Raw genomic sequence first — 12,749 nt, 5'->3', positions numbered from 1 at the left:
CCGGACTTCATGGCCATGTCGACAGCTGGTGGTCAGGCAACGCAATCGCCAAACACAAATCACAGGTACGCCTGAGACCTCAGTTAACAAGGGCACGTTGATTCAATGGAACATGAAAAGGCAAAAACTATAACCAGGCACAACGGATCCCCAAAACAGCTTCAAAATCAAAATGTTTCATATCATGGATTACTAATCCATGGTATGAAACATTTTGATTTTGAAGCTGTTTTGAAATTGCCATTTGAAGAAACAGAACGATCCTCCCAAACCGAAATGAAGAATGACGTCGGTATGCTTTTGGAGAAATGTTGCGGGGAAATTATTTCTTGTCATTTTTCTTCAAAGGTATACTAATTCCTAGGAGCCAGTAGTGACTTCTGGCATTTGCTTCGTGTGCTTGGGTTGTCCTTGCAACAAGCGTCTTATCTGAAACCATGCGACATGTCCCACACAACGAATTTCCTACTGTGGGACGAATTAGGCACGCTCGCGCTTAAAGAATTTGGTGTCTCGTGTATTTGCTGGCCATGTCATAAAATTCGTCGTCGTGGGAAATCAACATCAGGTATCAATTAAACAAAAATATCTCGCATTATTTTTAATACAAAATAATTGTTCAGTGGACATCTGGCACTCTCTCGAAATGATGCTCATTGTTATTGCTTGAGTATGCAGAATCGTTTGGGGTTTTGCTTTCGAAGCCCGGAGGTTTATATATCGCGTCCGTCAGAGAGCCCATTTTTCGCGGGTTGCGGATCATTCTAGCGGGTGAAAGCTGACATTTTCACCTGCGCCGTTCGAAAATTAGTGGCAGGAGATTTCAACACTTGTCTTTACTGTCAATTTGTTTTACTTTCCTGTTCCGCCAGTATTGGCGTTATATTTAATACCTTTTTTTATTCAATTGATATCCTTTTTTACGCAGTTTTAATCACACCAGTTTTATTTTTCGTTGTTGCTGATTCATTAAAACTGAAGATATCCGTAAAGATTGAAGGGCTCGCTGTGTTTCAACTGACTATAGTAAGCGGCATTGCAAGGCGAGGAAATAAACGTTTAACGTTTTGTGAAAGGACAAAAACAAAACAATGTTGATTGCAACGTTATAAAGCTTCACAGGATAAAATGAAAATGAGTGCACGCAACAAGAAAGCACAGAATTCTAACATAACAGAACAAGAAAAACAAAAGGAAATAGCATATGTGGAGACGGACGGTTTATTTTTCCTACTTGATCGATGCCGCGACATTCAATTGTGTTCAATATTGAAGTTAAGAAGCAAAATCAATTAGATATACGCGTTATCTCTATGCAAATTTAGGCTAACGACTTTATGTTGAATCTAGTAATTTTGGTGGGTAAACGAGTTAATGTGCGTAGTGCAAATTTGCCTGCGAAATCGAAGTTACGTGACCCTTTATTGTGAATGGGAATCACCGATTACAGCAAGGGATCCGTGTGGTTTGCGTAGTTCGTGTTCAGAAAGCAGTCGGGTCGCTCGTAACTAAGGCTGGAGTTCCGACTGCGAAAAAACAAAAACTTCATAACTTTAAGTTGCCTTCAAGTAGTCCCTCGCTGCCGTTATACCACCAACTGCAAGAAGCATTCAAATAGAGATGACAGTGCTCACTAATGCAGAATGCAAAGGATTAGTTACACAGAACGCCGTTCTAGGATTGGCATGTTTTTTGGGGATTATTGCAAATTTGATTCTCCTTGGTTTCAGCTTGAAAAATGGCCGGGGTGGTTTATCACCAGACAAACTTCTGATCACCAACTTTGCAGTAGCCGATCTCGTGGCTTTGCTTTTCAGCCTACCGCTTCACGTAAAAGCTCTGAACGGTTCTTCCGATCTCGCGGACAACAACGGTAGGTGTAAGATCTAGGCGTTTTTGGTACACTTAGTATTTGGAGTGCATCAAGAATCGCATTTCTTACAATTTGGCCGGGTAGGACGTCTGCAACTCCACCTGTTCGTTTCGTTTAGAACACGCCGCAAACGCGCAGCGGGAGCCTTCGACATACAAAGGAGTTTAAGCAAAGACGACGGCTACGGCAACGAAAACGTTAGTCAAAAATATAACTTAGCGCTATCGCAAGTATTTCGCGATTATTCCGTCTTTTTCACCTTGTACAATGCAGGCGCACTATCCTGTAACTGGGTGGGTACGAACGGTGTTGAAGTTAAAACAGAAAATGACTGTTTCTTTGTTATATGCTCACGTTGTCTTCTAAACCTAAAATATGGTGATTTCACGTCGTTGTTTCATGGAGTACGGCAGAGAAATGCACGGAAATTCGTGTTGCACGTGCAGCACGAGTATTTTTCCTTTTTTAACCAATAATATTCTTGCTTCCTTGAGTTGCCGTAGCCGTAGCCGTCGTCTTTGCTTAAACGCCCTAATCTTTCTCATTATGGACACTGGCTCGTCAGTATCACGAAAGCCGATAACAATTCCAGCAGCTTTTTGCCTTAAAAAAAAAAAAACAAGCAAGAAGCAAAGCGACTTAAATAGCCCTAAGACTTTTATGCGAGATGGCATTAATGGTTTTGTTTAATTCGTTATCCGGAAAATCAGATAAAAACTGCTCCTTCTCGTATTTAACGTACATATTTAAGCAAAGGCAATGAAACTCTTTTTGATTACTTTGAAAACGACGATTTTTCATTATTACTAAATTGATACATGCGGTTCATGATGTCGCTATAATCAACAAGAACGTGCAAAGCTCTCGGTGACTTCTGTTCTTTCTAAGGCAAAAATGAACGACAAAATAGCAAGATAAGAAAATTACACCTGTGACATCTATTACATTGTCACCAGCCTGAAGTTGACACTACTAGATCAGTTCAGTGAGATTTTCTAGTGAAATAAAATAAACCCGCGTCTGTTTGTCCAAGAGAAGCCACTTTAATCTGCTTTTAGAATCTCTCCGGATTCTTCACTGAGAAACGAAATTAAACCTTGCGTTACCAATCACAAACCTTGCGTTACCAATCCCAAACGTTTTACACCCTAATCTTCAACTCAATTGATAAAAATACAATAAAATGCTAAAATAAACAGGTGTCTTTTTAAAATCAGAACTTAAAACTTGGGTGAGTTAGTGTTTAGTTAACATAGTTTTGAAATCCACAGGAAAAAGAAATTTTTTTTTTTGGTCATAGTACCACTTTAAAACGTGATAAGAAGTAACTGTTAAAATGAAGCAAAATAGAATAAGGCCAAAAGTGCCAAAGCGAAATAAAGAGAAAAGAACACACCCACAAAGTAGTTACTAACGAAGTAACAAGTATTTCACTGTAAGTAATTCACATTTTAAAATCAATGGGAATTTCCTGATGTCTGCTGCTGCCGTTACAGATATCGTTTGTTTGCAAATATTAATTTAAAATGATTTTCGAATAGATTGTCTTTTGAAGGATATGGTAAAGTAGTAAAAGCCCATCTTATTTTAGCAGAACCCTTGATATAAGACCAAAATAGGTTTACCATTTACATTCCAACCGAAATTTCCGGATTTTTTTGGTAAATGGTAAACAACCGTCGATACACAGAAATTCCTAAAAAGATGTTCCCATTGCGAAGAAAAAGTGATTGAGGGATCTTGACAAGAAAATCTTATGAAATGTTACGGACAGATTACATTTGAAAAGGGCTTTTTATGGCGCAAATCAAACTGTCCTTGATGTTTCCACGGTTTATTAGAGTTTAAGCAAAGACAACGGCTACGGCAACAAAAACGTCAGTCTAAAATACAACTGAGCGATAGCAAGTATTTCGCGATTATTCCGTCTTGTTCACCTTGCACAATACAGGCGAACTATCCCGTAACTGAATGGGTACGAACGGTTTTAAAGTCAAGCAGAAAATGACTTTTTCATTGTTGCTCACGTTGTCGTCAAAACCTAAAATCTGGTGATTTCACGTTGTTGTTTTGTGGAGTACGGCAGAGAAATGCACGGAAATTCGTGTTGCACGTGCAGCACGAGTATTTTTCCTTTTTTAACCAATAATATCCTTTCTTCGTGACGTTGCCGTAGCCGTTGCCGTAGCCGTTGCCGTCGTCTTTGCTTAAACTCCCTAAAATTGACAAATGATCCGTCACGTGATTCGCACGTGGAACGTATCGTCGTGTTGGTGGCCACAATTGGTTTTCTTTTTTTACTTTGGTGTTCGTTTGTTGTCGCTTACGTAACTGGCGGCCATATTGATTAACTACATTCAAACAGATTTCATGAAGTTGAAATTCAATTCCTCGAGGGTTGTTGATATTAATTTGTTGATGTCCCGGGTTTTAAGAGCCTAAACTATTTTTCCCTCAGTACGTAATATTTTATTTCTATGCAGTGTACCCGTTGACGGATTCTCTCTGACCTACTAATGCAATAGTACATTTTATTGCTTGTTAGGTTTAGGGTTGTGTAGCTAATTTTAGGCACATTAGATCATATATTGTAATGAATTTTGCGTCATAGAGCCGTTTTCAAATGAGTGTCGTAAAACCAAAACCAAAGTAATTACTTTGGCCAATCAAAAACGACGGAGACAATGCAGTAAACCAATCAAAACTTGAAGTAATTACACGTAGCCGACAAAAAGCGCGGGAAAATGTGCACGCGCGAGCCACAATTGGTTTTGGTTTCACTTCTGATTGGTTGAAAAAATGGGGCGAGAGGATTGAACCAATCACTGAGTGAAGTAAATGCAAAACCAAAGCAATTCACTAATTACTTTCGACACTCAATTGAAAACCACTCTATAAGTTATAATTATTAATTAATATTTCTGCTCTCCCACTTTAGTGTGCCTGGCACGATTTTTCATAATGTTCACGTGTTTTGCTGTCAACATCATGACACTCGCCACCATTGGAATTGACAGATACGATGCCATTTGTCGAGCACCTGTTCGCAGAATAACCTGCCACAAAACTGCTCAATACATCACCTTAATCTGGCTATTCGCATGTTTTACTGTCGTTCCTGGGGGTATCGGTCACATATTAACAGCCATACATGGAAAACACGTCTGCGGAAGCCCGGGACGGGCATTTGACGACAATGCGCACACTGGAAAGTCTGTTATGCTCGCCGTGGTGGCCCTGTGGATTGTGCCGTCACTCTGCATCATGTTCAACCGTTTTTACGGGATTGTCAAGTATGTTCGTGAGCACTCGTCACATCTTCGGCTTGTCCTCGGTACCCCGAGCGCGAAGAGGGAGGTGAAACTGACAAGAATTTGCGTGGTTATGATGACTACCTACCTAAGCTTGTGGGTTGCGTTCGCTATTATGGTGATATTGAGGAACAGGTTCTCTTCTATTTCCGTCCATTGCGCTTATCTCTGGACGTATTCCTTAGCTTATTGTAGCTTTGCTGTGGTTCCAATCCAGTACATGATCCTTGACAGGAGATTTTTAATTCTTGCTTATAGAAAATGCATGCGAAAGTCACAATCAAGAGTTTCAGCCAAAGACGGAAGTTCCCAAATTGATACTTTCCGCAAAGATTTCAGCACCGTTCACCCACAAACAAACAAAAGAAAGGAACAAAGGACAGTGCACCATATTCCACTACAAGAAAAAAACAAAGGTAACAATGTTGTAGTTCCCATAAATTGAACACGACGCCGACCAGTTGGCTCAATCGAGAGTGCACTGGACTTCCGTGTGGGAGGTCACGGGTTCGTACTCCGGCCACCACGGGGTAGCTTTTATAAAGGATAACCCCGGTCAGGCTAACACCGATCACCGGTTCGTACCCCAGCCGGACCAACACTCAGGGTCTACATCCGCAGATGGTTAGACTTTCTAGTCTTCTCGGAAAAGGACGATAAGACGGAGGCCTCGTCTCACAGCCCTTGTTTATTAACTCTGGGGGACGTTAAAGATCCCACACACTATTCGAAAAGAGTAGGGGACAGAGTTCCCGGTGTTGTGGTGTGACCTCTCCAGCTTGTGGTCGGCTTGGCAGGATTAGCTTGAAGGGCTTCTGTGTGAATGAGACCACAACTGTGTATAACAGCCAGAAGTCAGGCCACGTATCCAAGTGCTGGAGCTTCACTCAAACCTCAAACAACTCCAACCGGAGTACTACTACGACAGCTCAACCTTTACTCACCGATTGGGGACGCTTTAGGTGAGAATAGGTTAACAACATCTAGGTCCACTGAAAAACGCTCCGGCCCAACGCCAGCTCACAAATATTCCTTGCAGTGGTTTATTTCTCAGATAGTACGCGCCTCGTGATTGGCTAAATTAGCAAGTCGTATTCTACCGTACGGCCCTGCTAAATTTGAAATTTCAATAAAACATTCTCCAGCAAGTTTTTCATGACATTTCTGTTACGGAAACTTAATTAAACGGCCGAGAAGATTTTTTCGTTTTTCGGAATTCGACGAGGCAATCTTTGTGGCAGTTGAACCTTCCGCTTGACTTTAACTAGTTTCCTTTCCCGCGCGGCTGATCACCACACAGTTAAAATGAAATATCTTACTAAGTTCGTTTTCTCGGCCTGGCCCGGGTTGCTCGAAGCATGGTTAGCGCTAACCAGTGTTAAATACTATTGAAACCTATAGGTTTTGACACCTCTTAACCAACGGTTAGCGCAAACCAGGCCCTCGAGCAACCGGTCCCTGTACTGTTACACAAGGTTTTCGTTTGAGGCCGGAGGTAGAACGTTTTGTCCGGTTGTTTATCATTTAACGACCGCCACACTGAAGCTAGAAATTGCCTAATGTAAGCTAGAAGGTTTAGAGACTAAACTTGAAGCAGTGATAGAAACAGTAAGCAACCTAAAGACTACGGTTAATAAGTTTGAGAATGTGGCCGACAAAGTACAAGGGGACGCCAAGATACTCAGAGACGACATCTATGCGATGGATAAAGGAGTATCCTTTCCTAACAGTGAAGTTCAGGAGTTAACAAAAAAAGGAAGAGTTCACGTCGATAGAATAAGGGGCTTAGAAGACCAATTTATGTACCAAGAGCTATATATTCGGCGCATGTTCTTTTCCCATGGAACTGGTCATAGCAGGCGCGTTCTTCTTCTCGTAAAAGACCAGTTAGACTTCAAATTGCAATCGGTTAAGGTTGATTCGCAAGGTCGCTATATTCTTCTTGAGGCTATAATCCAGTTATGCCGACGTCGGAGGAATTAATGAAAGACGTGAACTCAATTCTTTACTGCTTTATTTGGAACGGGAAAGATAAAGTGAAGAGTCATGCACTACAATCTGACTTTGACTCAAGATGCCAGACATTGACTCGATGATTAGTGCAAAACGTGTAACACGTTTAAATAATTTTTGGAAGATTAGCAAAGTATTTGGAAAACAATTCTAGACAAGTTTCTTTCACCAGTTGGAGGACGCTTTGTTTTACATTGTAATTTCCACACTTCTAAATTAAAAATCAGCTTACCGGAATATTATGAGGAATGTTATGATGCGTGGTCTGATTTAAACGGGAAAACGCCTAGTTGTTATCGAGAAATTATCAATGAGTTCATGTGGAATAACCAATTTCTTTGTTATGATAAACAATCAATGTACAGAAGTAAATTTAGGTTTTGTAAAGATAGGAGATTTAATCTCGGCAAACATGGTCAAAATTGTTAAGGACTCTCATTCCGCGATGTTTCTGTCGTAGTGACTCAATTCCTTCGAGGACTTTTCTTTGCTTCAACCTTCTCTCTCTTGCTACGATCTCTGCGTTTCCCCAGTCAACACCGCTTTGGCACTTCACAGTGTGTTGAGCTAGGCCTCCACCACCTTGGTTCTACAAGAACGTTCACTCAGAACTTCCTCCCGCAACGAAAGGGCTCAACCTCGTTCCAAGGGTCTCTCTTCTCTGCATGCCTCCATTGACGTTGAACGCCAAAGGAGGCAAAGAAGAGAGACACTGGGAACGAGGTTGCACAAGGGATCTCTGCCCCCTGTTTTCTTCTCTTCTTTATTCAGAGTCAGTGAAATAATTTCAAGGTATTTAAGACCCCACTGTAAAAAAGCAAAACTTGCATTCTTCTTCTTGCGCAAAACGGTCGAAACGTCAACATATGCAAGCCGAGTTTGTGATATCCAACATAGTGTCATGTCAAGTCTTAGCACTTGCTACCCATATTTCCAGCTTTTGTTGAGTGTTCAGATAAACGTTACTTTTAGGAGAGGATAAATGTAGCTCTTTATGTTTACTTGAAGAGCAAAGTTAGTAACCAGCAAACGCAAACGTATTTCCGGCAGTCGTTTCGGGGGAGAAAAACGACCGCCGGAAATACGTCTGCGTTCGCAGGCTACAAAGTTAGGGGATGTTTTGCGACGTCAACTGCCTGGATTTCAAAACAGGAATGCTGTTAAAATTGGGGAGAAGAGAAAGGGGTCACTTTATGCAAGACGCTTATCAAGGCTGACGTGCGTATAATTACGCATATTTCTTAACATATCTGAGAACAAACGGCGGACGATTTCGTGAATCGTGAGAAGACGACAATGACCCGTTCCTTTAGGCCTTATTGTTGGAAAGCCTCTCAGATTTTTCCTCACTGCTTTGCCCAGGTTTCCTCAAACGGACACGCACGCCAGGGGCTTGAGACGACCTCAGATGTCTTCCACGTCGTTGAGTTAACTTGGTTGTACGACGGGAATTAAGCCATCGCTGTGTTACGCGCGCTTCGATGCTTTTCACGCTTCGCTGCGACTTTGCAGCTTCCTAAAACAACGAAGATATTAACAAGAGATCGCTCGGATCGTCCGGTTGTTAGTAATCGAAGTTTGGACAATTTTAACGTAAGTAATAGTGCAGTGATGTGTCTTGTCTGCTGATCAAACACAATTATGACCCTGTAAATATCGTGGCAAATATCACCTTGCAAATCAATTTTAGAAGCATTCTTCGGAAAAGAATTAGTGGGAGCATAACTCGACAAGATCTGCTCGAGAGCACATGTAAGGCGCCTAGATCCCCGATCAAAAAAGAATTCCAATAGTTGATCCGTGATCAATCAGCAGTAATCCGAAAACAGAGAAAACTCGCCACCTCAGTGACTCACTGACCTTTCGTGCGCCCACGAAGGGATAAGGCTCGCATCACTGGATTTTAAAGACTCTTTTTGGGAACCATTAGGGATTGTTATTACGTCAACGCAGTACCACACGCATTTTAGAAATTCGCCACCTTGTCCGAAATAACTTTGGGGGTGATTTTTGCTTTCGCATTACGTAACTTTGGAAACGATGCATCCTTTAAATTATGCACTGCTTGCACGCATCACACTGAGTAAAGTTGATATGATACGTTTAGATGATTTACCTTGTACCTGTAGAGTCACAGTAATGCAAGGAAAACAAGAAAAATGTATGAGCAGCGCCGAAAAACGCCCCCCCCCCCCTCCCTTATTAGGTTCTGTGTGACACTGTTCCCTCATATTTAATAAGGAGACCTGCAGTTACAAGAGATATCCATTGAGCAAAGATAAACTCACCTCTATTACCAGCGCCATTCTCACATCTCTATTGTGTGTCATTAAGCTCGTGGCTTCGGCAGTGTCTCTGTCTTTTGTACCAGCCCTCACGCGGCCAGTCCTACCAACCCGATGAATATAGTCGGTCAACTTCAAGGGAAAATCAAAGTTGATCACGTGATCCACCTGAAAGGAAAAAGCACAGTTCACTGAAGCTGCATGGGTTCAATAAAATAAAAAAATAGTCATTTAAATTTCGAGACCACCGTCCCGGCTTGTTCACTTCCGGTTTGTTTGCGTGTGTCAAAAACGTCCCGTGTCAAATGCTTCCTTATAACAAGTATTAGGGACTTATAGATCGGAGGCCGAGTATGACTACGAGTACGAGTTTTCCGCACTGAGCATGCGCATATGGTTTGGAGGCCGACATTTTTCGATGTGCGCGTGCTCAGAACGGAAAACTGGTACTCGTCTAGTCGTACTCGTCCTCCGATCTAAAGGTCCCTACTGTCAGACTCGAGTCGACTCACAATCAGTTTCTTACTTGTGTTCTTTATATTGACTCAAACATCTTGCGCGTTGCATCTTCTTTCAATGAGCGAGATCGAGAAAGGGGGAAGACAGGGGCACGAGAGAAAGCGGACGCGACAAGTCGGAAAAAGTGTAAAATGCGGAAGAAAAGAGTACGAAGCAACAGGCAATGCAAAAAGAAGAAGAAGAAGGTAGTAAGGAAATTGTGACCATTATAGTATCTAAAAAACATGTATTTTTCATTGATCAACTTACATCAGTATCCAAGCCTCTGGAAGCCACATCAGTACAAAGAAGAATCCGAGCTTTCTCTTTTTGAAAATCCTTGAACAGATTGCTTCTTTCCTAGAACAGGAAAACAGCATAACTGCATGTGCTTCTTCATAACTTCTTTTCTAAAAAAGAAAATTACCAAAACAGCATGTAGACGGCTTGGCTTGCAGCTCCCCCTTTCTCTCGAATGCCGAGCATGTACTAATTGACAATTTACCGAGCGCCGACAGCTTTCACGCTTAAATAAAGAAAAGCATTTGATGGCGAGTTAAGTGCTAGTGAGACTTCTTGGTGGCGGAAGTTACCTGTTGATTCGCATTCGCTCCAAATGGCACTCGCCTGACTTAAAGAAAAGGGACAGTGCAAGCAGTCTGTCGACATTGGAAATTAAAAATGACCCAACATTCTTGCAAGAAACAAAGATGTAACTTAACCACAATTTTTAAATGCCTTTTCAGAAAAGATTATTTTCCCAATCCCATAATGCAATACGTTTTGGGGGGTTCTTTATATAAAAACAATACAAGTTATTTACTCTTGGGACTGTATCATGCTTCAGTGAACTGGATATCCATTGTTTTAATGCAAATAACCCCCCAAAATGAACTGTATGATGGGATTTGCGAAAATAGCGAATCCTGCGAATCTCGCCTTTAAGCTTCAACTATCAATCAAACTTCCAAAACCAAACCGAAAGATGCCAAAAGCTGAGCCATGACCACCTCAAAGGTACCGCGCTCGCCTAGTTAATCGAGTACAATCATTTGTAAGACCCTTGCTTACGATTCCTAAACTGATACAAAAGGGATTGAAGGTAACGGACCAAGACGCCATTGAAGACGTCAGCCAGGATGTGGACAGTGCGATATTTGTGCAATACACATGACCCTTGACAAATCAGCATCTTTGGTTCCCACAATACGAAGTTCGAAATTCTTCATTTTCAATTTGATTGACGAAGGCCAAAAGGCAGTTTGGCGTTTGGAACTTGAGGTGAGATTTCGCAACATTATGAAAATCGAAGTAAATCCCGTACCTGGATGGCAACGGTTCCGTGGAGTTTGATGTGAGCGACGCCATGATTTTGGAGAAAGTGTCCCACAAAGTCGCAACTTGGTGTAGTGTTGCAAAAGACAACCGTCCGTCGATCAGGGACTTGAAGGTCTGCCATTAGAATTTCTAGAAGTTTGTCTTTGTAGACAAGACAAAAAGATACTTTAGTCAACACTCGACCACACCCACGGGACCAGCTGGGGCACATGTGCAGTAGGGGTTGGCTGGCACTAATTTGCATACTGTTTATAACATGTGTCACACATGTTTTGCTTTACTGCCATCATCAAGAGACGCTTTCATTTTTCTAAGTTTTTCGAACATAAAACAAACTTTCTTAAAATGAACTCTACTCAAACTGATGAAATGAGCTATAAGGAGTCTCCGTCGGAATTTGAAAAAATGGGGCCGACGTTTTCAAAAGCTTTCTGACCCGCACAGCGTTAAATGACATAGCCCCTTTGACTTCAGTCCTATTTTCAAAGCGAGTCTTTGACTTTCTGATGAAATTCATGAAAAGTAGCGCAATAAGCCATTTCCAAGTTCATGTCTACCTCCAGTTCAAAGCGAGTCTAAGTGCGAGGTTTTTCTTATGAAAATTACAATCACAAAAACTTCGCTCTTAGACTCGCTTTAAAGAGGGCACCGACATGAACTCGGAAATGGTCTATCAACTTGAACATGGCTTTTTTACTATGTCTTGACTTATTTTATATCACAGATAGAAAAATTCAAAAGTCGAACAGTTTCTACATCGGCAAGTGCATGAAGAACGAAATGCGTTCCTCCAAGAAGTTCCCAAAAAACTTGTGTCAAATTTGAAGCTGTTAGAAAATTAATATTGAAGCTACGAGTTAAATGCGTCGGTAAAAGAAGGATATAAATATGAACGGCCAAACTAGAAAATGAGCGCCTTATGCGCGAGGTCACGATTGTAAAGAAAGGGAACTAAATTCTCAATGGAGCTACTTGTAAATGTGAGCATAATTTTTACCTGGCTTTTGATGCTGCAGAGTTTTCACAAACTTGTGTCGTACGTGAGGTAGAACGCGATGGAGACCGGATGTGCAAATATGTAAGTCCTGAAAACCAAACCGAGTTTCTCTATTCACTATTTTCGCAAATCCCATAATACAGTTTATTTTGGGGGGTTATTTGCATGAAAACAATAAACATCCAGTTCACTGAAGTATGATACAGTCCCAAGAATACGGTAATTAACTTGTATTGTTTCTAGGTAAAGAGCCTCCCAAAACGTATTGCATCACGGGATTGGGAAATAAGTAATAATAAAAATAATCACTTTATTTAAGTCTCAAGATTATTGTATTAGCCGAGAAAGAGTGCTTTACTAATAGGCCAGTTTCGTATTCTAACGGTTGGACTGGATCTAGCATGAAATGGAGGCTAATGCGGGCAAAGTAATTT

General features: G+C 41.3%; 2 protein-coding genes across 5 annotated transcripts in view; one reads left to right on the top strand and one right to left on the bottom strand.

Moving 5' to 3' along the window:
* The window catches only part of LOC138027935 (GRB10-interacting GYF protein 2-like), a 19,875-nt gene extending 10,662 nt beyond the window's left edge, over positions 1-9,213 (top strand). Inside the window, exon 2 of the mRNA XM_068875555.1 lies at positions 4,812-9,213. Coding sequence (XP_068731656.1) covers positions 4,812-5,629 — 818 coding nt within the window. The 3' untranslated portion in view covers positions 5,630-9,213. The remainder of the gene's footprint in view (positions 1-4,811) is intronic.
* The window catches only part of LOC138027938 (uncharacterized), a 26,830-nt gene continuing 21,262 nt past the window's right edge, over positions 7,182-12,749 (bottom strand). For 3 of the 4 annotated variants that reach the window (XM_068875559.1, XM_068875561.1, XM_068875558.1), the window contains 5 exons: positions 12,316-12,403; positions 11,305-11,459; positions 10,251-10,340; positions 9,486-9,650; positions 7,182-8,713 (listed from right to left, as the gene is read on the bottom strand). In XM_068875559.1, coding sequence (XP_068731660.1) covers positions 8,507-8,713; positions 9,486-9,650; positions 10,251-10,340; positions 11,305-11,459; positions 12,316-12,403 — 705 coding nt within the window. In that variant the 3' untranslated portion in view covers positions 7,182-8,506. The remainder of the gene's footprint in view (positions 8,714-9,485; positions 9,651-10,250; positions 10,341-11,304; positions 11,460-12,315; positions 12,404-12,749) is intronic. The other variant, XM_068875562.1, reaches the window with a different exon arrangement.

This window comes from Montipora capricornis, chromosome 12 (assembly GCF_036669925.1).
Source record: "Montipora capricornis isolate CH-2021 chromosome 12, ASM3666992v2, whole genome shotgun sequence".
Taxonomy (NCBI): domain Eukaryota; kingdom Metazoa; phylum Cnidaria; class Anthozoa; order Scleractinia; family Acroporidae; genus Montipora; species Montipora capricornis.
This window is presented reverse-complemented; position numbering and strand designations above follow the sequence as displayed.